The following is a 27,327-nucleotide window of genomic DNA, read 5'->3' as shown; positions in this document are numbered from 1 at the left end:
TTAATGTCCTTTCTGTTTGACTTCCATTTTGTCAGAGGTTGAAGTTTGTTTAACATGAATGTCTAATGAAAACACTGTTTGAGCTCCAAGCAGGTCACCTGTTACATACTCTTTCTGATTCTCCTAGTCCTGCTGGATGGAGAATTAGAAATTGTAACTTTAGATTTTGCTTTTTATTACAGACTTATGCATGGCTTTTTTCCCCTGCGGTTGTTAAGAGCTGAATATCAGCAAGCATGATGATATTTTAGTATTGAAGCTGCACAGAGCCATTGTTGGCTGCCTGTAGTTCTATTGAAGAGTAACCCCTGCAATAGCCAATTATTCATTCAAGTTAGGATGTCCTGATAGCCAAAGACAAGCTAATTCACCTACTTGGTGTATGGGCATAAGACAGCATTTCTTTCTGCGATACTGATATTGATTACATATTGTATGAAACTGACAGATCAATGAGAGAAAGAAAAACTAATTCATACTACAGATTAATTCCCCAAAGAAGCTGAACAGGAAACACTTTGAATGTAAAATAGTTCAGGGGTTTTTGGTTGGGAGTTTTATGGAGTATTATTTCAGTGTTCCACTAAAAAAGACTAAATTCCTTCTAATAGTAATGCAGTCTTTATATTATGTGTAGTAAGTATCGCTGTTGCTGCCACTTTTGTATGAATGTACTAGTCATGCAAATGTGACGCTGTCATCTTTTTTGTATAACTATTGCATTTGTATGCACTTTGTTATATGATATCATTATGGGCACTGTGCAGTCTATTTAATATACATGAGCTCTATGCAGCCTACTTGATATGTATGAACCCTATGTGGCAGATGCATTCCTCCTATGTTCACCTATACCAGGCTAGCAGCCTGCAGAAATCAAACAGGCAAGTCGCAGGTCCTATAGAGTCAATGAGACCAAAAGCAGCACCGACAGAAAGAGTGAGAATCTAATCAGAGCTGCAGGAGATGGAACACCTATTGACTCAGCCTTGTCCATCAATCCCAGCCGCAGCATGCTGCAGACTTTTAAAGGATCGGGTCAGAAGTAAAGCCCTGGCAGTGTCAGGGGCCACTGCATTTTACGGCACTCGTGAAGCAAAGCATACTTCACTGAATTTAAAATCAATGCTCAGTGATTTGAGCAGGAGATTTTAAAAGGAAACAATGAAGGGAAGAATTAATTAACTTTACCGTCCGTTACCTTTACTCTTGTCTGTTTTCCTGTCAAAAATTGGGGTGCAGTGTAACAGGTTTGGCTATATGGTATCAACTCATTTCATGTAGGAAGTGAAAATAGCTTGGTCAAACTGTTGCTTGGTTTCAGTCGTTTATTTGATTTTTGCTGCATAATCCATAAGTATGCTACAGGCACATATAAGATTAAAGAAATCAAAGAAAAATAATCTGGTCATCAAACCCCGAGCAGTGCTATTTCTTTAAACTAAGTGGTTGTGCTAATTTATAATTATTAGTTATAATGGGGGTTTTTTATTTGTAACACATTCATAAACTCTCTGAAGCATTTTCATGTCTTATAAAACCAGCACAAGTTGGCTGTAAAACATAAATCCATACCATAAAAGGCATTAAATTTATAGATCACAAGTAAAGCATTAGAATTCATTTAGCATCTGTTTACCATTCTGTAAAACTGTAGCTTTTGTCACCATTGCCACGACTGCTTTCTTTTCCGTAGTGAGTGTGTTTTACATGTCTTTTTTCTGCTGCCATGAATTCTAAATCGAGTATTTTTACTGGTAGCCTTGATTAAAGCTGCTAGAAATGTGGAGAAGAGCTTCAAGGATGAAAGGAAATACTGCCATTCGTGACAAGATATAATGGCCATATCCAACTGACTGATACCGTTCTGTCCTTTAGACTTTTCAACAGAGCTTGGAGTTTTTATTATACCGCACATTCTTAAAAATCAGTGCTGCTTTTTACAAGCAGATTCCTGTTGGATTCAATTTAGACTGTTGTAAAAGTGAACGTTTTACTCACATACAGCTGATTATATGCAGTATTTACATCTTGGCTGTTTCATCTTGCAGATATTTTGGGTCATTATTGTGCTGTTTGATGAATCCTACATCACCCAGAATGTCTTCTTTTGTTTCATCTGTTTTTCTCCCCATTGAGTATCCAGTACTACTTTCTGCACTACCTAATAATGCATCACATGTGTAGTAAAGGAGTTTGTTCCACGGGTTTGTCAGTCATCTGCATAAATTTGGCCAACCATAAGAGTTGTTTTCTTTAACTTGTCAGATTCAGTTTATTTCCACTGAGTAATTTCAGTAAACCTTTGACAATCTGCTTATCTGTTTCAAGTATCCTCACTCCCCTGTCTATTCCTTCAGATACTCCAAAGATCCTGGGTTCGGTGACAGTATATACATGGGAGGGAAACCCGGCCAACATCAGTTGTGAGGTGGAGGCTCATCCTGGAGCCTCAGTGGTTTGGTTCAGAGACGGCTTCCAGCTGCCCACTGCCAACAGCACTAATATGAAGATCTATAACACACCATCCGTCAGCTACCTTGAGGTGTGCTGCATCTGTCTTCTTAATGCTGATTTCTACTGACATAAAGAGGCACAAAATACACAAACATGCTCTGTATATTTGACATAGTTTGGCAGATTACTTAGAACGCAGCTCCGTTTTTTTTATTGTTTTTGAGAAGTATCCAAAAACGCACACACAAAAAAACAGAGTCGTAGCTCACAAAAGGCTTTCTGTTTGTTACACAAGAATGAATTGTGGCTAATATAAGCCACTGTTTTAGTGAGATTAAAGAGTAACGTGGACTATAATTATAGGCCTAGTGTTGAGCACACTCAACTGCTAGACACTGTGTTAATGAACCAATGGGTAATGATTAAAATCAAGAAATTTGTGCATCTGCATACCAACCAGGCTCCAGATCTAACACAAATGCTAAATAGCAGAAAAGCATTAAGTGAGACTACACCCTAATGATCTACACTGTGTTTAAGTTCGTCATGCATATACCGTAAATGTCGGGCTATAAGCCGCTACTTTTTGCACAAGCTTTGAACCCTGCGGCTTTTAGTCAGGTGCGGCTTTTCTATGGATTTTCCATGATTTTTGTCATATCGTAAGACGATTTGTTTTGTGTGTTCCGCTGTTGTACGGCACTACGTTGCCTGGCGGAAGGATCGGGGTTCAAGAGTGGTATGTTAGTCACATGTCCGTCCGCCAGGCAACGTAGTGCCATACGAAGTAGCGCGAAAAACAAACTTCAAAGTAGCGCTACGCATTCAGCGGGAGGCGTGGATGATGAGCGGCGATAAACTTGCAAGTTATGCCCAAAAAGCAAGTTATGCCCAACTCCACCGGTGGATTCTGACAGCGTGGAAAAGTGTGAAAACATCCACGATCACCAACGGATTTTGAAGGGCTGGACTGCTGCATGATGGAGAGGAGGACACCGCCACGGCCCTTCTGAGGGTGTTCGACTCTGACACTGACAATGAGGATTTCTTTGGTTTTGAAAGTGACAACGAAGGAGAGAAGAAGAGTGGATGACGAAGCCATCCTGAGCCTGTTTGTATCCGACACTGGAGAAGAGGACTTTGGTGGTTTTAGTGCGCAGGAAGAAGAGAAAGATGGTGGTGAATGACTGACTTTTCTTCTTGTTAAAGCTGTGTCACTGCACCTCAGCCTAAAAGGTAGTCCGAATCTATTTTTCTGGTGTGCTGTAGGCTACTGTTATGTACTACATGTGCAAATATGTACCCATAACTTGTTTTTCAAAATATTAATAAAAGTGATGTCTCCAAACAGCCATCTCTTTCCTGGCAATTCCCTTTGTGCATATTCTCTTACATATGATAAGTCAACATTGAAACACCTGCGGCTTTTGGTCAGGTGCGGCTAATGTATGTACAAAACAGGATTTTCCCCTGATTTTAGCTTGTGCGGCTAATATTTAGGTGCGCTTTGTAGTCCGGAAAATACGGTAGTCAGAGTCTTTTTTTCTTTCTTTTTTTTTGTGTTCACATCCAAAAACTTGAGACATAACCTGATATTTCTCTGTGTTTTTGTCTCTTTTTGTTTCTTTTTGTCTTTCAGATTACCCCTGATTCTCAAAACGACTTTGGCAGTTACAACTGCACAGCGACCAATGTGATGGGTTCTGAATCCAAGGAATTCCTTCTTATCCAAGCAGGTTTGTTAACCAGAAATTACTCCCATTTAGGTGAAATTTTTAGTGTCTTGGGGAAACAAAAGAAACACTCTAAATAATGAAATGACGAGACTTCACGTTTCCAGGCTGGCCAGTGTCTTTTATGCAGAAGTGAAATAAGAACTTCACAAACCACTGCCATGGACTGAATTTTAGAGTCATATTCCCAATATGGATCTAACCACCTAAAAACAAATGGTTTGACAACTCACCAGTAAAACCAAGAGAAAGGTCGATCAGTTTAGCAGTAAAAATGTAAAAGTAATTTCTGAATGCAATCAGAAGCTACTTTAGGAAGCAAAGGTATAAAAAAATCTCCATCAGAAGTTCTAGCAGAGCAGGAACAAATGGAACCACTGCTGTATGCAAGACAAGTGGTAATGAATGAGAAGTATGAATGAAAGATTTAGAATTTATGATGAACTAATTTATCTGCTTTGTCTGTATTTAGAGCAACAGTGCGCAGATCTGAAGCATCTACTTGTGAAAGTGTAGTCAGGATGGTGTGAATTGACTTCAGATGATTAAAAGACTTCTAGCAAAGATATGCGTGTATTGCCTGGATACAAATGAAAAGTGGCATTGTGTTTGTGTATGAGGAAGCACAAAGGCATCCTGCAGTATAAATAGGGAAGAAAAACAAACCAGGACTTGGAGACACTCAGAGCACAGGCTAGACAGGCAATGGAAGAAAATTGAAATCACAGCGGAACTGCCCTTTAAGTCTTATTTTCTCGCGTTAGCTTCATTTGGTATGCAAATTGCTTTGGACCCATTAGAAGTAGGTGGTCGCTCAGGACCTTGTCTAAATGCAGGGTGGTCAAATTAATTATGGTAACACCCTGTGCTGACATTGTGTAATATCCTGTAGGCTTTTTGAGGTATTTTTTGTAATTTGCTGCATAACTCGTCTGTATGCCTAAAGTGACTGCTTCCAAACAGAGTTATCCTAAAAAGAACCCTGTAAATAAGTCTCCACACCTTTTCTCTGCAATTATGTCCGTGAGAACATTTTTGCATGTAATGTGAGGCAAAGAGCTCGACCAAACGAAGCTATTTGAGACACGGTACTCAGTCCAGAAAAGGCATCATTAAAGAAATCATTGGGTAAGCAGATCCAGGACGCGTGCAGACATATGCAGATGAGCTTATAATTAGTTTAATCCCTCTTGACAGTGACATAGTCATCCCAGTTTGCTTTTTTTTTTAATTATCAGCAGATTGATATCAAAGAAGATTAACGTGCTTCAGCCTCGCTAGTGAACCTGTTTCATTGCAATGTTCATTACACCAAACAAATGAATTAATAATAACGTGGAATAATTGTTTAAACACATATCTTAATCATGATTTTAGTATGTGGCGGCGGTGGTATTGCTGGTAAAAAGGGTATTACAATGTCAGCAAAGTCAAAAGACTTCATCCCCCTGGATCCATGTGGGTTTATTTCCAGTAAGGCGATACTCTGTGCATTGACCTGATCATTTTTCTATATCTAGATGTTTTACCTTGACATGAACATGCAACAAAAAGGCTAGAATAAAAGAAACTGTCACTTTTTAACCAGTGATTTACATGGGACACAAATAATAGACCAGTGTACCACAGAACTAATATACTGATTAGCATCGTAAAGGCTGAAAGATTAAAAACAGAATGACATCGTCCACAGAGGAAAGTTTCATTTTGTTATTAAATCAATCCCAGGGATGAGCTGAAGTTGTACTGTCCCTGCAAACTTTGAGTACCGGGCACACAGTTAGCACGGCTGCAACTTGGTGTCATAATTGTTAATTAATGAATGTGAAGCATTTTCTCTTAAGTTTGATAAAAAAGCCTCGCAAATGAAAACAGTTAATGCTGATGATGTCAGTGAGGACCTTTGTCATAGTACTCACAGAGGTGGGTGTGATTGTTATCTCAAGTGAGGACTGAAATTGCACTGTGGTAAATACCATCCTATGTTTAGCCACAACGTGAGCACTTTTCCAGCATGGTAACATTTTTGTAGTAAGCTGAAATGAGTTTCATGAAAAGAGGGAGAGAGAGAGGATAGAGATGCAAATACAGCCAGAAATATAAAACCGCTATGATAAGAGCTGCTGCTGCTGCTGCTAGATTTCAAATTAGTCGATTGAAGAAGAGTTTATGAAGCTCTGAAACCTATTTTAAATTAATCAAACCGATTCCTAACATTAAATATTAGTCCTTTTTTTGTTGTTTTTCTTTTTCCCCACACTGCAGCAGAGCAAAGAACATAGTGTGCACAATGGAAGCTAAAAGCAGTTTATGAAAAGCTGTAATTTTTTTTGCTTTTTAAAAAGCTTTTGAAAACTGAAAAAAGTATTAACACATTATTTTCCCTGCTTGCCGTTGCAGAGGTGCCATCATCGCCTGTAATTCAACAAGTGGAGCCTTTCTCAAGCACAGCAGTGGTAAAGTTTGAGGAGCCTGATTCAATGGGTGGAGTGCCAATTATCAAGTATAGAGTGGAATGGCGTTTGCCTGGCCAGGACTGGTCTGGCAAGGAGGAAGATGTTGAGGATGGTGAGTCGGTCATAACGCAAACTAAATTTGCTGGATTATCCCTCCTTGTGTATAACAAGCACATGTAGAAGTGGTAGCCTTTACAAAAAATGCCATTATGGAAGTTTAGGGCTCGTATAGCCTCATTTAGCCATTAGCAGGAGATTGAAAATGACTGCTGGGACAAAGATTTCTCTGTATGATTTAGGTTTGCTATGATTCCTGAGTAGTCATCTCTTCCATACATTTCCCCTTAGAGCCCTGAAAAACATACTTTCAGTGAAGCGCAGTGGATGGAAGGGTTGTTATTTACCACTTTCCGTGTCGGCATCAGCTGCATCATCCACACCTTAGTACCACTTAGGCCACTTTAATTCTTAGCATCCAACTGATGCATCATACTTTAAGAGCCATCCTGAAGGGGAGGACTCTAGAGTCCATCTTTGTCAGCAAATCTATGGAATTATTCTTTTCTGCCGTTAGGTAAAAAAGGCTCAAGGCTTGAGATTTTCTTGTTAATCATAATATTTAAACATTAAATTCCAGGGTAATCCACTGTAAAGTTTGCGGTGCAAAGAGAAACGCAGCACAGCGTTTCAGCTCCGCGACTGTTATGTGTTTATGTCTAGTTCCTACATGCCGAAAACAGTTCTGCGACAACATTTAATCCAAACATGACAGTAGCTGATGTCAAGAAGAGATGTGGAACACAGTATAGCCTAAATGACAGTCAGCTCCGACACTGACAGGCCCTAGATAATATCCCCGTCCCGCTGAGGGTTTGTGGCTCCTGCAAATCTGGATGGTTTTCGTCCTGTCTGCCACATGGGATGTATCAGTCAGTGGCTGACAGGCTGTGCTGTCAGCTCAAGGCCCATGAGCCGCCTGACATGTGAGCGTGTACACAAAACGAAATGCATGGACCCACACGCAAACAGTCAGTGTTGTCAGAAATATTTCATACAGCTAGTTAAACCACTCTGTGTCTAATAAATCTGAGCGATTTTGAAACACACATGCTGTGAAAGGACCTTGCAAAACACATCGTATTTCCTAAGATACTTGTAATATCATTTTTTAAAGGTCTAGCTACTGAAGCTACAATATGCCATGAAGGGAGGCAGTATATTGTTACTGATACTGAATTATCAAGTGGCTGAACTGTGTCAATAAAAAGGCTTTTGTGTCTGTCACAGTACTGTGACCCAGAGCTGCCATCACATGTTTAAAAGCAGTACTGCCAGATATAGATACCACACCCATATCACTGTGGGTCCATGCTATATAGGTACTGATCATTTTAGGACCTATTTCTAAAATCAGTGAGCATATCAAGTAATATTTCACATTATTTACCTACCTTTTGACTGAAAATTATTAATACTAATCGGTACCTGGATATTATACATTTTTATAATTAAATCTAATCACAAATCCTTAATACTAATAATCATTTTCTCAGATACCCAGTATCTGGATGTCCTTTTATATGTTTTTAACCAAATATTGAATTTTAGTCCTTACTGTTTATGGAAATAACAGTAAATTTTTCACATTGTACACGTAATTACAATATTAGTGCTGCAGTAATGTTGAAAGACACTGACTAAGATGCACCGAATTTAATAACGTTTTATTTGTGGAGAAAACCTTTTACATAAGCAGAGGCAACCAACATGCCCCCCCACAGGTATATTACTTTGAGCTGGCTGTAAAAATTTAATCTGACCATTAATGGACTCAGCAAAGACATCAGTCTTATGCTGCTGCTAAAAGCCCAGTTCTCAATTCATCTGCTCTAATGCTTGAAAGCTGTATTCATGCAGTTTCCCCAAGCAGCCTTATGCTCAGCTCTTTCTGCAAGTCCGTCTCACTGATACATAAATTTGAGACATAAATGGTCACAGTAATGGAGAGATGTTTCTCAGTTGGTTTTCACAGCCTAAATTTGTTCTCATCCATGAAATTACTATTCTTTGTATAGCACACTGAGAGATCAGCCAACTCAGTTTTATAACAAATGTCAAGACCGTGAATGTGTATCGTGACTGAAATCTCAACTGTTCCTTGGAAGGAACAACGTGACTGTCAAAAGCAAATTTTAAACTTAAAAAAATCTTAAAACTGAGTTTTAGAAAGTAATAATTTTATAAGATGTATTACACTTCAATGTAGATTATTGAATATAGATTGTTGTTGTTGTTGGGAGATTATTGGTTATATCAATGGAATTTACCCTGAAAAATGGCATTTAAAGATCACTGCAATGGCCTTTAAAAAAAATAATAGAACAATAGAACCTGAAATATAAAATCACAGAGCCCCTCTGCAATTACAATTTATGCCCTTCTTGGGATTTGTTTTTCACATATACAATTAAAATTAATAACCCCTCTATTGGTCATTGCGGTTGCTGTTTGTATGCAACTGAGTCATTGTTATAAACTCATTAAAATTGTAGTTCACCTGTGGGGTCCTGGCATCAAGTGTCAACAAAAAGCTTTCAGCATGGAATTACTGCCTCGGTTTTTTGTAGTTCCAAGGTTTCATGTAGGAAATCTTCTTCTCCTAACATGGATCAGGCCACAGCAGGCATCCCGCTGAATCATTCTGAGCAACTTATAGGAGAAATACCCCATTTTTATTATATTGTGGTGAGCTTAAGCGAAAGGAGGAGACAGAGATCTCTACTTTGGGAAGCAGAGCAAAGTGTGAGTGTAAAAAACAAAATGAAAACAATCTTGAACGGGTGGACTAGTGCATTACTCTACTGCGGCCTATGAGAAGGTAAGTAGCACGCAGGCAGCCACACTGACCAACCTCACATAAATTGGTAAAAGCCAACATGATTGGGTCACATATGAAATGTTCCCAGAGTCTCAGTTCTGAATTCCTCGGGTCACTGTACACCTTTATGGAATAACACCACCTTGCCTCCAACAGACATGACTGGGATCACCATCACTAATTTGAAACCAGAAACTACATACGAGGTCAGGATGTCCGCCATCAATGGGAAAGGTGAAGGCGAGAGCAGCCAGGCCAGCACTTTCAAGACTGAGCCAGTCCGTAAGTACTCCCCTCGCTTCTTGCTCCTGCTCTAAGTGCTCCTCTGACCCAAATGCTTTGAACCTAATGCCGTAGCTCACTCCGCTGCCTCCCCGTGTCTAGCTGTGCCCAGATGCTTTCACCCTTACGTTCCTCTATTCTCATGCCAAGCCCCCAGCGCAATCCTTTTCCATCCAGGCCAGAAGAAACGATAACTCACGACGACGCCGTCACTCCATGATCCAACTTTGTTAATAGGGTTAACGATGCAATGTGTAACCTACCTCTCCTTCATCACCTAGCACTTTTATGTACCTCTTTTTTTGGTGAATGTTTGCAGCGTGTAAGTCTGAATGAACCCTCGTCTTCATAGCCCACAGCTCAGGTGATTTACTGAAAGCTTTCTGCAAAGTACGTGCACATTCTTAAAGCTGATTTATACTTCAGTGTGAAGGAGTGTTGTCTCTGTATTTATAGTTCAGTGACAGCATGCATTTTTAATGTAGCAGCCACACATCGAGTCCTGCTGAGAATTGTTTATATTTTCTGATAGTGATGGCAGAGCATGATGAATTACTGGATATTTTAGAAGGTCAAGAACATTTTCTATTTAACGGCGTTAAAGCGGGTTTGGTGGATATTCTGGACATATTTGTCATTGCCCTTGGTGCTTCCTATATATCACAGCTTAGTTAGTTAGACATATGGGGCAAACTTTACATCAAAGAGCAGGTATGTGACACTTGTCATCACCAGGATGTGTCGGCCTGACATGAAATGTGACTTTGAGTGTATTTTTGTCACACGCTTCTCACTGAAGTATAAATTGGGCCAGATAGTAGTGTAAATACGCGTACATTCTGCATTTTGATTCTCTTTCAAATCCAAATCATATAGCAAAAATGATCCAGTAACTGCTGTTTAACATGATAACAAGTGATTGCACATTGTAACATAGTAAAAAATAATAAGGATGTAAATTCACGGGAGAGGAAACAGAGCTTTTTATCAGTCAGCATTTCAAACCAAGGTCAGGAATAAATCTTTGTCTTATTTTGTGCCTGCCTTCATGTCACACTTCCATTTGTGTGCTTCTTCACCCCCCCCCCCCCCCTTTAGAAATAGCTCCTCAGCATCCTCTTATTTTGCTTGCAGTAAAAAAAAAAACAAATCTCTTCCCTGTGTTCATTATGCTTATTTTGGAAACCCTTTTAACTTGAAGTTCAGCTCAGACGTTACAAAAATTGACTAAAATTTGATGGAGGAATCATATTAGATGCTGTAATCAGTTTGTTATATTGCATCAGAGTGGGGGGAGGGGGGGATTATCAGCCGCAAATCCAGATTCCTTACCTTGATCGACACCTTGAAGTCATTAAAAGTATTTTCTACTGTAGTTGCTGATACAGTACCAGTATTATCAACTGTAAAACAGAGAGAAGCAGAACTTTGTGTGAACAGAATACTCAGTAAGGCACAATAGACAGTGGGTTAACGATTTGACAGGGCAGCTGGCCTCTTTCATTGATCATATTTCTCATTTCATTGTTTTTTTCTTCTCTTTGTTTTATTGTTTTCTCATCTGGTTTTTCATCTGTTCTCTCTTCCATTGGACTTCTCAGGGTATTCTGTCACAAGTAAGTTTCTGTCCTCCATGTCTTGGCTGCTTTATATTCGTCTGCATTTTGTCTCCATCCTCCCGTTGTATTTTACCCTCACCGTTCTCTGTGTTAAAAAAAATAAGTGGTTACTAAATGATGCTACAGCCAACTGGATGTAAGAACTGATCACACAGTGTTCCACAGAATCATCATCCAGTGCCCCAGAACTATGAATTTTCTTTTTCCCCCCAACCAATCAGCATTAGTTTCTTCTTCTTTTTTTTTTCCTAATATAGCAAATGGAATACTTTTATGCAGTGTCAGGATCATTTTAGAGATATATGTGTGATGGTCTTAAAGAGCAGGTTGTTTTCTGCAACAGTCCTGCTTGTAATTCCTGTTTTTTTTAGTGTTTTTTGTCTCATGACGCCTTAAAGGTGTGTTTTTTTTTTTTCTTTAAAAAAAAATTATGTACTTCTGCATTGCAGTAGTTCAGTCAGGGAATGTTATATAAGGAATATACTCTCTTCAGACTATGACGTCGCCTAAATTAAAGACTATATATAGTTGCATTATCCGACGATGTATGGAATCATTTCTGGTAATTATTTTAAAAACCAGGTGTCTTTGCATATATTTTACGTATATTCCAGTCTTCAACTGCCCCAGATCTTTTGGGTTCCCATTCTTTTGATATTAGATGTTTTCAGACACAGAGATTAATATCTGGAAAGTAAGAAAATAAAAAAACTACTAGTTTGCAGTAGATTACTGGAGGAGGGAGGTGTAGCTTTCTTTGAGAAAAGACTGTGCTTACTGTTACACAGGAAGAGGTTTTAATATCTCGTATAATACAGAGACCCAGAAGCTCAATGCATTGTATCTTCCTTAATAGAAAAATACACACATACACACACAGAAAAACATTTCACCAGTTCACTTTATCTACAACCTTTAGAAGAATGTTGAAAAGTGAAAAAATACAACCAAATACTGAAACACTGCAGTGCAAGTAAACTTCAGCAGAAAAGTTTCCAGCCAGAACTAAAAAGTAGTGAAAACAGCTCGACATGCTTGCCAATTACATTTCAACACAATAGTGTTGAAATGTAAATCGGATTTGAACCTAGGACCTTTTTGTCCTGAGGCAATAGTGCTAACCACCAGTGCCTCATATTAAGAAGGTCCAGGGTTTGAATCCACCAGTCTGCTGGGACTTTTTTGTGTGGAGTTTGCTTGTTCACCGTTTGGGTTCTTGAGTATTTTGGCTTCCTCCCACGGTCTAAGGACATTCTAAGTTGGCCGTAGTTGTGAATGTGATTGTGTGAATGGTTGTCGGTCTCTCTGTGTTCGCCCTGCGATAAATAGGCGACCTGTCCAGGGTGTACCCTGCCTCTCGCCCCAACGTACCCAGCTAATCGTGATTCTAAATTAGATAATCAGAAGAAAGATGGATAGATTTTCTGATTACATTTTCTTCAACACAGTGCACTGACTTCATAGTACCACTGTCAAAAGCTTCAGTTCCAGAAGCATGACTGGGAAATGTGCAGCTGTTTACATTGTGTGTATGTTTTCTGCCGTATAATACTTTTAGGGACAAATAAGTTGCGTCTTTTTAAAAGAGAGTTAAAGAGAAGAATTTAATTAACTTGGTGTAAAGAGTGTAATAGTGCTGTAGCGCCTAAGTGTTTGGGTGAGTGTGTGTGTCTGATTGTTGTGCTTATAATTTTGTTAAGCGAGTAATTGTATGTTGTTGCTGTAAACAAAACAAAAGGCAGTTGCCATAGGTATAGTAAGAAATCAATATGACATGTTACAGTCACTACTGTACAAACAAGAATGCAGCTTTTTCCTCAAAAGTCTTACAAGCGCTGCAAAATTTTGGTAAATCTGGCCATAATTTTACTTTCATAAGAACTTAATTTAATGCTACAGGCCTGAGCTTTCAAAAGATAAAGGAGCATAATTTCTGTCAACTTATAAGTTGTTCATTTCAGCCTTTTATGCATTCTAAATATCGAGGCGCTATAAGCAGCCACGGTCTTAAACCCAGGTGGGCTGTCAAGACCTGAGCCCAGTATTTCAGGCAAGAAAATTCTAAATCTGTTTGCAAATATCTAAAATGCATGTATGCATGCAATGTGGGAGGAACCTAGGAAACCACAGTTGTGAACCATTTGGCTTCAGTTGGATCAGTGGGAGGACATGAACAAACCTATTCCTGTAAACTGCCTAAATGTTATGATTCTTAGTGTATTTGCAGCCCACTAGTTTACAATATCTAACACTTGAAGAACTATGAGCTTTGTAAACTCTTAGATGAATAGCTGTCAGTGGTTGTCAGCAAGAAGAAATGATGTCTTAGCAAGCGCTCACATTTCCATTGCTGTTAAAGAGCAAAGATCTGAGCTTAGTGAGCATGTAAATGCTACTGGTTGGGCCAGAATTACACAGTAAGTTTTGTGTTCTTATAAGTGGCACAATGCACCCTGAGAGAACCAGTATATAATCAGTATGAAAATATCAAATGGAAATATAAAATTGCATTTATTCATATCATTTCATGTCCATATTAACACATTAGATTTGATTTAGATTTGTCAGTGATCCAGGCAAATTCTTTATGACCAAGAGACAAAAAGAAACAGTCCCATCCTTGAGGGGGTTTTTTTCTGTTGAGGACTCCAGCGCCTCTCATTTTGTTTTCACCATCTTTCAGTTTCATCAGAGATACCACCCCCTATTGCTGCCACCAGTATGGCCCGTAGTGAGTATGCCAGTCCAGCAGTGTGCGCTGTGTCTCTTTACCTCTCTTACCTGCTTGGCATTGCATCTAGTTTTCATTTATATTTGTTGTGGGTCATAGGAGGGCTCAGAATCCCTCTACAGAGTGAAAATTGACAAAGAAATCGAATAGCTTTGCTAATTGTCTCAAATACTTAAAAATTTAGATTTTTACTAACACTTAAAGGTTAACCATCTGACATAGTGTTGTGTTTGCAGAATTAACACAACTTGCCTGTTCATTAATATTCAAAATTAGATTCTTGAGACCGTTGTTGTGCAGTTGGAATATATGAGTTTGTTTTACCAGGCCTGCTTTATCTACTGAGCCGCTTACTTTGACAGGTGTAGAGGATACTTACTGTAGTTTAATTGCTATTTGTAGAGGTATCATGCTAACACCTTAGTATAAAGTTAGGTGGTTTATAGAAAACTCATACCACTACATCATACAAATTGTTTATGCTATTATTTGCTATAAACATTAAGGTAGTAGGGTCCATGCTAACACCTCATATTCTGTTTGTGTCATAACAGAATGCTGCAATTTCTATACTTTTACTGAGTAAAAACATTCGTAATTTAAGCAAATTCTAGTGTACTTACATATTTAGTTGATCTTAAAGTAGATTCAGTGAACATTTATTTTGCACCATTTTTTCTCCTAAAAACAAAGCTAAACATCAAATCAGCGTATGTTCAATGTGCCATTTGTTCACGCTAACGGGCATGGCTGCTAATGACAAATGAAAGCTAATTTTCAGATGTATCTGTTTATTTGTAAAAAAAAAAAAAAAAAAAAGCGTGCAAAAAAAGGGAAGGCAACCGCCCAAAAAATGATCAAACAATTTACTATTAAGATCTCACATACTGAGGAGCTATTAAAGTATTGAAAGCTATTTCTGGTTCTTACCCTGTTATCTGTTTAGGTGAGACACAGCATATAGTTAAGCTGATCTGACAGTTGTTAAAGTACAGTTTGGTTGGTCCCGCAGTGTTGTTACATTCACAGCTGAACGAACCATGAGGAGCCATTCTTTAAAATGACAGAAGGATATCTGTCTTTTCGGTGAATCTTTCAGTTGTTTCATCCACTCAATTTAATCACAACTTGTTTTCTCCCAGATCGCTCATGAGTTGAATCCTCCCCTTAGTGTGCATTCACTCCATTTCTCTCTGAAAAGCCAGACAGCAGCGTGTTAACAGCATCTCAAAATCATCCTACATGTTTTGACTGGCTACGCCAGAGCATGGATAGCCACTGCCAATTGTTCTTTATCTGACTGGGACTGAAAGCTGTGACTAAGTAGGAAGCAGAGACCAGGATTTTCTAATGAATGTTTTAAGGGAATGGACCAAAAATAACTTGCTCCTCCACAAATACTTTTTGTGAATACTTAGCCCGTTTTCTGAAAAACAAGAAAAAGGGAGATCGCTGACACTGATCAACAAAGCCCAAGCAGACCCGGGTTGAGGTTTTTAACGTCATTGTGTGCAGTAAAATTTTAACCAGTAGCACTGCTAAGTGACTAACCTGTCTGACTGCTTATTGCTGTCATTTGTGGTTTTCACAGACCTTAAAACGTCATTTTGGTTAACAGTGTGCAGTGTGTAAAGAAGCATAACATGTGTGTTTGGTCACTGGAGTAATTGCTGTAAGTGTAGTTGCTCCTTTTAAGTTCCTGATGTATGATGTGTCTGCTGTGTGAGATCTGTATGTCTCAATATTGTTCTTAACAAGTCTTTCCTTTTTGACACACCATTTTAATAACATTTGTCTAATGCAGTTGTGACTATTCATTAGCTTGAAATAGGATGCAGCTGATGGCAGTGTATCTGCTCAGTGCTTTTACAAATGCATTCCTCAGAACAAATGCCACATGTGCTTTTTTAGATTGTCGTAGAACTTATTTCTTCAGATTTTTCATGTGTTCCTATTGTTGTCGGCTGTGTTGTGTATCATACTTAGTTGGCATGGTTTTATTCCCAAAGCTGCAGAGTTTCCTCTGTTTTCATTTAAGCTCTATTGTTACCAAAAAAAACACAACAACAACTAAAATTGATTTGTATTGATTTTAAAATTGATTTTCTGTTCGACATGTCATTTATTTTCAAAGACAATCAGCCCTACTAGAATGGGTACAAGTTAAAATTCAGATCTGGCCAAATTGTTACCAAAATAAATAACAGAGGGAAAAAAATGCCAGAGGAAAAGCTGTCAACTGGATGCATGAGGCAATTCTGGGTGTATAGTTTTGGCTGAGTCTTCAATATCTTAATTAGTTTATTTGTTTGGTTATTTACTGATATTCTCAGTGTTGTTAACAGCCATAACTAAATATCCAGTACCTCATATATTCAATAACATATTTTTTATATGTTCAAAAACTTCTGTTTATCAATTTACGATTTGTTTTTGTTATTCTGTTTTGTCATTATGTCTTTAACATTCTTGTTTTTGTTTTTTTATTATTATTTTGACATGTTTTCATCATTTCAAAATGTTTTGTATGTTTCCCATATGCCCCCCACCTGTCCCTGCTACCCCCAACACTTTCCCTCTTTTTCTTCTTCTATGTTATCCTTTCAACCATTCATGTCCGTGGCATCATGTGACTTTGTCATGTGGCTCTTGCATGGTGCTGATGATGTCGTCTTCGCTGACCAACAGAAGGTAAATTTCCTTTGTTTAGTTCGAGACCATTACATCAGCAATAATCATGCGCAAGGCCTTTGTTAAATTAGGCTCATAGAAGAGGCATTAAAACATTTTCAGTTTTATTCATTTAGCCATTTGTTTCATCTACGAGCCATTATGTAATTAAGTAACAAACATTCACTAACCATGACTTTCATAATCAAAGCGATTACTAATAATAATAACCACAATGATTATTTTCCCTTGCATTTATAGAGTAACACCAAATTTACTCTTGGTGCCTTGAGTATTTGTGTGTGGGTGTGTGTGTACAGAACTTTGTAGAATGTGTGTGTGTGTGTGTGTGTGTGTGTGTGTGTGTGTGTGTGTGTGTGTGTGTGTGTGTGTGTGTGTACATATATGAGTACATATATGAGAGTGTGTGTGTGTATATATATATATATATATATATATATATATATATATATATATATATATATATATATATATATATATATATATATATAACAAAACACCCAGCACGCCCCTGCGGGCGGTTTATCCTTCAAGCTCGGGTCCTCTACCAGAGGCCTGGGAGCTTGAGGGTCCTGCGCAGTATCTTAGCTGTTCCCAGGACTGCGCTCTTCTGGACAGAGATCTCCGATGTTGTTCCTGGGATCTGCTGGAGCCACTCGCCTAGCTTGGGAGTCACCGCACCTAGTGCTCCGATTACCACGGGGACCACCGTTACCTTCACCCTCCACATCCTCTCGAGCTCTTCTCTGAGCCCTTGGTATTTCTCCAGCTTCTCGTGTTCCTTCTTCCTGATATTGCTGTCATTGGGAACCGCTACATCGATCACTACGGCCATCTTCTTCTGTTTGTCTACCACCACTATGTCCGGTTGGTTAGCCACCACCATTTTGTCCGTCTGTATCTGGAAGTCCCACAGGATCTTAGCTCGGTCATTCTCCACCACCCTTGGGGGCATCTCCCATTTTGACCTCGGGACTTCCAGGTTATACTCGGCACAGATGTTCCTGTACACTATGCCGGCCACTTGGTTATGGCGTTCCATGTATGCCTTGCCTGCTAGCATCTTGCACCCTGCTGTTATGTGCTGGATTGTCTCTGGGGCATCTTTACACAGCCTGCACCTGGGGTCTTGCCTGGTGTGATAGACCCCAGCCTCTATGGATCTTGTGCTCAGAGCTTGTTCTTGTGCTGCCATGATTAGTGCCTCTGTGCTGTCTTTCAGTCCAGCTTTGTCCAGCCACTGGTAGGATTTCTGGATATCAGCCACCTCCTCTATCTGCCGGTGGTACATACCGTGCAGGGGCCTGTCCTTCCATGATGGTTCCTCGTCTCCCTCCTCTTTCTTGGGTTTCTGCTGCCTGAGGTATTCACTGAGCACTCGGTCAGTTGGGGCCATCTTCCTAATGTATTCTTGGATGTTCGTTGTCTCATCCTGGACTGTGGTGCTGACACTCACCAGTCCCCGGCCCCCTTCCTTCCGCTTAGCGTACAGCCTCAGGGTGCTGGATTTGGGGTGAAACCCTCCATGCATGGTAAGGAGCTTTCTTGTCTTTATGTCAGTGGCTTCTATCTCCTCCTTTATATATATATATATGTATATATATATATATATATATATATATATATATATATATATATATATATATATATATATATATATATATATATATATATATGATGCCTGTCAGGCATCATATCGGCTAAGATGAACAGGCACATGGGTCAATACATGAGCGGGACACAGAAAGGAATTGGCAAGAATACCAGAGGCGCAAAACACCAGCTACTGGTAGACAGAACAATCAGCCGAGACTGCAAGACCAGACTGACAAACCTGTGCACTGCCTGGATTGATTACAAGAAGGCCTATGACTCAATGCCCCACAGCTGGATACTGGAATGCCTAGAATTGTACAAGATCAATGGGACCCTAAGAGCCTTCATCAGGAACTCAATGGGGATGTGGCGTACAACACTAGAGGCCAACTCCAAGCCCATAGCACAAGTCACCATCAAGTGCGGGATCTACCAGGGAGATGCTCTGTCCCCACTGCTGTTCTGCATAGGCCTGAACCCCCTCAGTGAGATCATTAACAAGACTGGCTATGGATACCAACTACGGAACGGAACAGTTGTCAGCCACCTCCTGTACATGGATGACATCAAGCTGTATGCCAAGAGTGAACGAGACATCGATTCACTGATCCACACTACCAGGCTATACAGCAATGACATTGGAATGTCGTTCGGACTGGAGAAGTGTAGTCGGATGGTAACAAAGAGAGGGAAGGTAGTCAGAACTGAGGGGATTGAACTACCAGAAGGCAACATTGCAGACATAGAGGACAGTTACAAGTACCTGGGGATCCCGCAGGCAAATGGGAACCATGAAGAGGCCGCTAGAAAGGCTGCAACCACCAAGTACCTGCAGAGGGTCAGGCAAGTCCTGAGGAGTCAGCTGAATGGTAAGAACAAGATCCGGGCCATCAACACGTACGCCCTACCCGTGATCAGGTACCCTGCTGGGGTAATAGGCTGGCCAAAGGAGGAGATAGAAGCCACTGACATAAAGACAAGAAAGCTCCTTACCATGCATGGAGGGTTTCACCCCAAGTCCAGCACCCTGAGGCTGTACGCTAAGCGGAAGGAAGCGGGCCGGGGACTGGTGAGTGTCAGCACCACAGTCCAGGATGAGACAAGGAACATCCAAGAATACATTGGGAAGATGGCCCCAACTGACCGAGTGCTCAGTGAATACCTCAGGCAGCAGAAACCCAAGAAAGAGGAGGGAGACGAGGAACCATCATGGAAGGACAGGCCCCTGCACGGTATGTACCACCGGCAGATAGAGGAGGTGGCTGATATCCAGAAATCCTACCAGTGGCTGGACAAAGCTGGACTGAAAGACAGCACAGAAGCACTAATCATGGCAGCACAAGAACAAGCTCTGAGTACAAGATCCATAGAGGCTGGGGTCTATCACACCAGGCAAGACCTCAGGTGCAGGCTGTGTAAAGATGCCCCAGAGACAATCCAGCACATAACAGCAGGGTGCAAGATGCTAGCAGGCAAGGCATACATGGAACGCCATAACCAAGTGGCCGGCATAGTGTACAGGAACATCTGTGCCGAGTATAACCTGGAAGTCCCGAGGTCAAAATGGGAGATGCCCCCAAGGGTGGTGGAGAATGACCGAGCTAAGATCCTGTGGGACTTCCAGATACAGACGGACAAAATGGTGGTGGCTAACCAACCGGACATAGTGGTGGTAGACAAACAGAAGAAGACGGCCGTAGTGATCGATGTAGCGGTTCCGAATGACAGCAATATCAGGAAGAAGGAACACGAGAAGCTGGAGAAATACCAAGGGCTCAGAGAAGAGCTCGAGAGGATGTGGAGGGTGAAGGTAACGGTGGTCCCCGTGGTAATCAGAGCACTAGGTGCGGTGACTCCCAAGCTAGGCGAGTGGCTCCAGCAGATCCCGGGAACAACATCGGAGATCTCTGTCCAGAAGAGCGCAGTCCTGGGAACAGCTAAGATACTGCGCAGGACCCTCAAGCTCCCAGGCCTCTGGTAGAGGACCCGAGCTTGAAGGATAAACCGCCCGCAGGGGCGTGCTGGGTGTTTTTTATATATATGTATAGCTGAAGCTGAGCTTCAACTAAGCTAAAATTAACACCACAAACAACACTAATCTTCATAGAGCCAGCAATGCAAGAGTGATGTAAGTTTGAAGAATTAACATGTAGAATTTAGTTTTTTTCTCTGTAGTGCCAAATCACAGCACAACAGTCATCTTAAAGCACAATAAAACAGAGAAAATAGACAAAAGATTTTATACACACGCTAAATTGATGCATAAGATCAGGTTCAGATCTGTTAAACGCACTTAAACAGCCTATATCCTTAACTTGGATCAATAAGTAGACCACTGCGTAATAAATAATGACACGATTGTGATATTTTCTCTTTCTGTAAGTGTAAATAACTACATTCTGAATGTGAAACATTCACATTTACAAAACAGTCACAGCTTGAAATGTCTTTTGAAAAAAGTCAGTGCGTTTTCAACAATGCATGTTAAAATTTGTAGATAACGGTGGGCCATTACAGGCGCAAAATCATTCCACACCCAGTATTCTGGAAATAAAACTATAATAGCGTTTTACTTATTCCATTCAAACAGCAAGCTGCAGAAGTGCTCACATTTTTAAACTTTGCAGACAGTTTCGCTCCTGTGTAGTAATCCTGGTACAACTGCATCAGTAATACCAGTGCATTTTAGCAACAAATTCAAGATATTAGTGCAATTTTTAAACTTTGCAAAGCCATTGTGCAAATTTTCCAGCTATGTCTGACACCTAGGCACTATTGGATGTGCTGCAGAGCAAAGTGCTACTGGATGCATATGCTTAATTTCATCTTTCTTTTTAAACATAATTTTTGAGTTCTCACCCTGGTTAACATAGAAGTTATGACTATACTTATGACTAATTAGAAAAATCTTTAACAAAGTCACACATAATTGTGTCATATTATGTTTCATGTAAAATGTGTTGTTGTTAACATGATTTGCCTTTAATATGGCCAAATGCCTTCACAGATAGCATTGCAAAGCATTTTTTAAACCCCACTTTTCCGGTTTTGTAACAAACCATTTCATTATGAATTCTTTTTAAACATCATACGAGCAGCCCCACAAAGTGCCACTAACCACAATTTGCATTGCATGCATTGTTAAATATAGTCACCCACAAGGCTAATGTTTCATATTCTTCCCCTGGAGAGCTACATAGCTCACACTGTTTTACCGGTTGGACTCACAACAATCCTTTGCATTACTGCAGCATGCAAGTTTACTTCCTTTTTCTTGTTGCATCCTCTTTCTTGTTGTTCAGCTGTTCTTAAAGAAAATGTCTGTCCTACCTGCATGTCTCTGTATCTTTGATGTAATGTCTTTCTAGTAGTTTGCATATGCAGAAGTGCTAACATTGGGTACATCTTTTTAGTATTGGGAAGTCATTGAGACGATTGGGCAATGTTAAAAACATTTATCTTTTTTTTTTTTCATTTGACCTGAACAAAGACTCCAACTTTGAGACATTTACTATTTTCAAAATTCACCTTTCTTTTGTATAATTCATACTGTTAATAATCGCTCACATACAGCACTTATGAGATGATTTTCCGTTATGATCTATGAACTCGTAAAACTTAAATGAATTTCTTTATTCTACAGAATGTTTTTAATAACTTTGTTGTATACTGTCTTTGTGATTAGCTTGGGCTGCATGTGGAACCACACCATCCACATGCATGTTAGGCCATGGGTGGTGTTTCACACGATACCCTTCTGAATTTACAGCAGTGGGCCAAATTTCAAGCTTTGCATGTGTAGTTTTTTTCATTCTAATCTTCCACTTTCTCTGTTTTAGCCTTCAGAAATATTCACCTAACCCAGAATGATGCAATGCTGAATGTATCAATGTCTGCCTGTCACAGAGTTACTACTGCTGTAACTAATACCGTCTGATTCACTTTCAGCCTGTGTCATGCTCACTTCTGCCTGGTGGGATGCAGTTTTTAGAAAGTGTGCTTATTTGATTACTTCAAGAAAAAGTGCCTTCATGCATATTCATTTAATTAACTACAACCACTAACACTGATGTTTGAAATGTTAAATACTGAATACGTGACTTTTTTTTTCTTGTGACTATCACAAAATGTATATATATATATAAAATGTGTATATATATATATATATATATATATATATATATATATATATATATATATATATATATATATATATATAGAGAGAGAGAGAGAGAGAGAGAGATTTTTTGGTTTAACTCCTTATTGAATTTCTATCAGTAGCATGCATGTAGAAATTGCAGCACCACTGAGCCTTTCTGTTACCTGCTGGTGTGGCTGTTACTTTTAAGATTGTTAGCACAGGGCAAAGATTATAGCATCACAAGGTAGGGGATTTAATAACATATTAACAAGGCTAACTGTGTGTAACCAATATGCACATAATTGATGAGTTTGGGTTGTTAGTCTCCACCCTTATTGCCTTAACAGTGCCACGAAGAGCTACAGCACACACACACACACACGCAAAAAACACATTGACCTCCTTTCGCACAAGACTATGTAAATGTTATTAAAAGTAATAGAGGAACATGTCCAATCAAGGCCTACAGGCTCATTATCCAGCGACCCAGCAGTCATTACTCAGGAGGACAGAGCAGATAATGAGGGCCTCAAGGAGAACAACACCTCCGCCTGTGGTTCTGAGGCAGCCACGTTGACCTCTGTTGCTTCTAGTCGTCCTGGAAGTAATATTCCACCTAAAGTCTGTCTTTAATTATCAGATACTCTTCTCATGGAGGTTATATTTCTTTCAGTGGGTCCTCCAAACTTAACACATAGATGTACTATTTAGCAAATCTTTTGATGGGTGTTCCAAAATTGTTGCAATTTTGTGTGCCCCCTGATCTGGCACTGCTGTGGTTAAAGTTTAAGTTTAGGCACAAAAACGAATGGCTTGGGTTAAACAAATAGTTCAAGGGTAATGAAAGATTTTGGTTGTTGAGAAATTAACATTAACTAAAACTTACTAACCAAGTTATTATTTGAGGTGAAGGCTTGAAAATTATTAATGTTATTGATCTGCTCCTGGTAGACACTGGTGAAAAAAATGTGTCTATTGTAGCGCAGTTTTCTTTTCTTTTAAGATAAAAAATTTCAGACATGTTAATTAATGTAGGCAGTTGGTTTTTAAAGGTAAACATGTGTTGATGCAGTAACCACCGTTTGTCATCTAATCATCATTCCTTGGTTTCCTGTTTAGGGGAACCCAGTGCTCCCAAACTGCAGGCCAAGGTGCACAGCCCGGGCAATTCTCTTAAGATCAACTGGATCACGCAAGATAACGGTGGTTCCAAGATTAAACATTACCTGATCAGATACAAGGCTGTGAGTATTTCTGGCAATGGGGGTAACTTTTTGCATTTGATATAAAAACAAAAACAACATAAAAAAATAATAGCAGTTACAATAAAGTAGTCAAATCTGGCTACGGCTTTGAGCAGGGGTAAATCTACTGGAATCTGTCAAAATATGTGCCTGCTAATGACTCCAAAGCATTTTAAGCCACCTCATCATCCAAGTCATTTCCCCCTTTCAATTTGTATCTTCTACCTCTTTGGAATTAACAGTTGTCACTAGGAAGAAAGGGTGACTGTAATTAGACCAACCAACCCTTACAGCAGACTAGTTTTCCTGCAGTGGTGGTAATATAAAGTTATGTTCTCATGCAGCACTTGTCCACTGAATTATAACTATGTATTCAAAAAGAGTCATTACTAACCTGATGGAAAAGATAAATGCTTAAACACCACTTTCATTTATTCTTATAAGATCTACTTGTGTACAATTTGTGCATAATAATTGGTGAGTACTTTATACATTTCATTATTTTCTTGTTTTTCCCTCATTATTAACTGTTTCGGACCAGGTTAATCTCTTTGGAACGGAAAAACATGTTGAGAAAGAACATGTACTGCTTTTATGTCAGCTCAAGAACAGTTTGAGAAATCGAGACATTTGTAGATGATCTAAAATGAGCTTTTCCTTTGAGAGTGTTGAATTGTTCCTTTCTAAATCCATTTCTCAGAAGCGTGTATCTGACTGGAAACCAGAGCTCCGCCTTCCCAGTGACAGTACCTATATCGTCCTGAACAGCCTGGAATGGAACACGGAGTATGAGGTTCATGTGGTGGCAGAGAATGAGCAGGGCAAATCTAAGCCTGGCATCCTCACCTTCAAGACAGATACAGAGCCCACAACTGTCCCAGGTACTGTTCCCATCATACCTACCCTAAGCATCCACACACACCAGCCACAGTGCACATAGGCTTCTACCGTGACCAGAAAATCTATTATTTGGATCTTTGACTTTTGCTAGGTGCTTATTCAAAGCTTGCTGGCTGCAGGGTCGGTCATGAATAATCTATCTCTGTCTGTCGCATGGCAGAGGTGTATTGTTTTTACTGTTTTCATATCTGGTAACCAAAAGGAAATGCACGATGCAAACCCCATTGATGCGTAAAGCAAAGACTCTATTATAAGCCGAGGGGCACGTAGTGGTGTGGCCTATACAGAGTGTTTGAAATGAGCACAAACTCTAAATTTCATTCCCATTGGAAATGTGTTATTTTCTATTGTGAAAATATTTGCATATGTTTCAGTAAATCACACATTTTTCATTTTGGGGGGAAATTTTAAAGAAAAAGTGAACCTGGTGCTAAACGTTTGCACAGTAGTGTAACTGTAAGGTTTATAATCCAGGCATTATATATAATATCACACAAAGACTTGATCTAATGGTGTATTTTGAAGAGCTACTTTTTGGGAGTTGGGGATTTTTTTAAAATGAGATTTACATTTAAGGAACTAAACTAACTTGCCCACAAAGTTTACTATAGTAGATAACCTTAAAATGCCCAGTGCAACTAATCTAACATTGTTCTACAATAGTTAATAAGCACAGGCTTTGTCCTTGTAGGCCAAAATGGGTTTTTAAATGATAAACCAACCACTGAACATGGCATGTGTGCACCAAAAGTTTGATGTCAGTAGAAATACACAAGTGACTGCAAGCTGGGTCATTTGAAATCTATTTTCATTTTACCCCCAGCCTACGCTCTTTGTTTCTAGTTCTCAGTCAGTGCCACACTTTTGTTTTCTTTAATAATGTCATCTCCACTAAATCCTCTTTTCCTGAAGGAATGAATTTCTATGCACAGAGCACCTTTTTAAAACACTGCACTCGCTTCAAAAAATGTTGAAGCCCAGGCAGCACAAGATCAAAAGTAGCTAATGAGTCCATATGACATGCAGAGGCATCCTCACTGCATTTCTCCTTGGATATCCGGCTCCTCCAAGTCTCATTACTTCTTATGAGGTGACTTCAACTCCTCAATCTTAATGTCCAATGATGTGAGAACAGACTACAGTCAGACCCAGAGAAAACAGAGTTTTGTCCATTTATTCCCAAATACATCGTCTACACAGGTGGTCACGGTCGGCCTTTGCTCTGTTGCTGTGTTGTGTGTAGAGTGCACTTTTTAACTTGGGCTGCCTCCCCACTTGAATTAGCTAACAGTTTAAAATTCTTTGACATCTTACACTCTGTCTGTGTTTCTTTTTTTTGTTTCATCCTGTTTTTCTTCCATTGTCACCCTCCCTTTCACTATTCGCCTGCCCTTTTCTTCTTTATGAAAGGAAGTGTTGATTGCCTCAGTCATATTTTCTTTTAACTGTCAAGTGCACACTGTGAAAAATATTTTACCTGAAAAATCGAAATCACTTATAAAATGGCCCAATCTTTAAACTAATGTGCCCGAAAACAGCCCACAAGTCATAAACACAAATTAAAATCTGTGCCTTGCTATAGATTCAAAAGTACTGACAGAACATTTTTATAAAATAATACACAAAATTAAGCCATCAAGTAGTAGGACAATGCTGTAATCATTTCCTACCAGTCAAAGCAGACAACTACACTCATCGGCTAGTTTTTTAAGTTCACTTTGAAAGTGCTGAGCTGAACCCTGTTTTGTCTCTAAGAGCATCTTAATTCTTTGTGGCACACAAAGTTATGTAAACTTTCCTCAGAGATTTTGTACGTATTGACTAGGGGTGCAACGATATTCGTATCGATATTGAACCGTTCGATACAGTGCTTTCGGTTCGGTACGCATATGTATCGAACAATACAACATTTGTAATTTATTTTATCAATTTTCCTTCTGACGATGCTGTCTGTGTTGAGCGCTCAGTGAATCTGCATTCGACTACTCCGCCTAGGCTTGACAGTGCAGCCTAGGCGGAGTAGTCGAATGCAGATTCACTGAGCGCTCAACACAGACAGCATAGTCAGAAGGAAGAGCGCAGGGCAAGCTAGCGAGACAGAAGTTAAGCTCTCCTTGTAACAGGCAAATTGAACCTCATTCAGATCTGGCGTTTGGAATTATTTTGGTTTTCATGTGACGTATGACCCTGAAGGTAAGCGAGTCATGGACTAAAGTAAAACAGTATGTTGGATGTGCCATGCAATGCTCAATTACATTGGTGTGAACTAGTGTGTTAGCGCAGTTAGCTCGTTAACGTGTTGGCCGTCTAGCCCCATGCACGGAGCGATCGGCGGTAGCTCGTTAACGGAGATTTGCCGTGTTGTGGCGTTAAGGTCATTTCAACGAGATTAACCTGAAAGCACTAGTGGGAACACAACGAATATGACTGCACATTTACGCCGACATCATCCTAGTGCAAAGACAAAAACAACAAGCATGCTACTAACTTTAGCCGAGTCATTTAGACAGCTGTTAGCACATGATTCTCCTTATGCTGCTGAGAATATAGCCCAGAAGAAGCGGATAGTATAGCTTTTATTTTGGAAAGAGCCATTTCT

The 27,327-nt window shown here is 39.7% G+C and overlaps 1 protein-coding gene across 5 annotated transcripts in view; it reads left to right on the top strand.

Annotated features, from left to right (window-relative positions):
* The window catches only part of ncam1a (neural cell adhesion molecule 1a), a 277,809-nt gene that overhangs the window by 219,775 nt on the left and 30,707 nt on the right, over positions 1–27,327 (top strand). For 4 of the 5 annotated variants that reach the window (XM_085470926.1, XM_085470927.1, XM_085470928.1 and 1 more), the window contains 6 exons: positions 2,361–2,545; positions 4,097–4,193; positions 6,591–6,758; positions 9,681–9,806; positions 23,704–23,828; positions 24,529–24,709. In XM_085470926.1, coding sequence (XP_085327052.1) covers positions 2,361–2,545; positions 4,097–4,193; positions 6,591–6,758; positions 9,681–9,806; positions 23,704–23,828; positions 24,529–24,709 — 882 coding nt within the window. Of the gene's footprint in view, positions 1–2,360; positions 2,546–4,096; positions 4,194–6,590; positions 6,759–9,680; positions 9,807–11,407; positions 11,423–14,108; positions 14,157–16,844; positions 16,848–23,703; positions 23,829–24,528; positions 24,710–27,327 lie in introns of all 5 variants that reach the window. The other variant, XM_085470930.1, reaches the window with a different exon arrangement.

Source organism: Copadichromis virginalis, linkage group LG10 (genome assembly GCF_057382275.1).
Source record: "Copadichromis virginalis isolate Kocher_CV1m ecotype Utaka linkage group LG10, C_Virginalis_male_GT1.1, whole genome shotgun sequence".
In the NCBI taxonomy this organism is placed as follows: Eukaryota; Metazoa; Chordata; class Actinopteri; order Cichliformes; family Cichlidae; genus Copadichromis; species Copadichromis virginalis.
The sequence above is the reverse complement of the archived record's forward strand: the minus strand, read 5'-3'. Positions and strand labels throughout refer to the sequence as shown.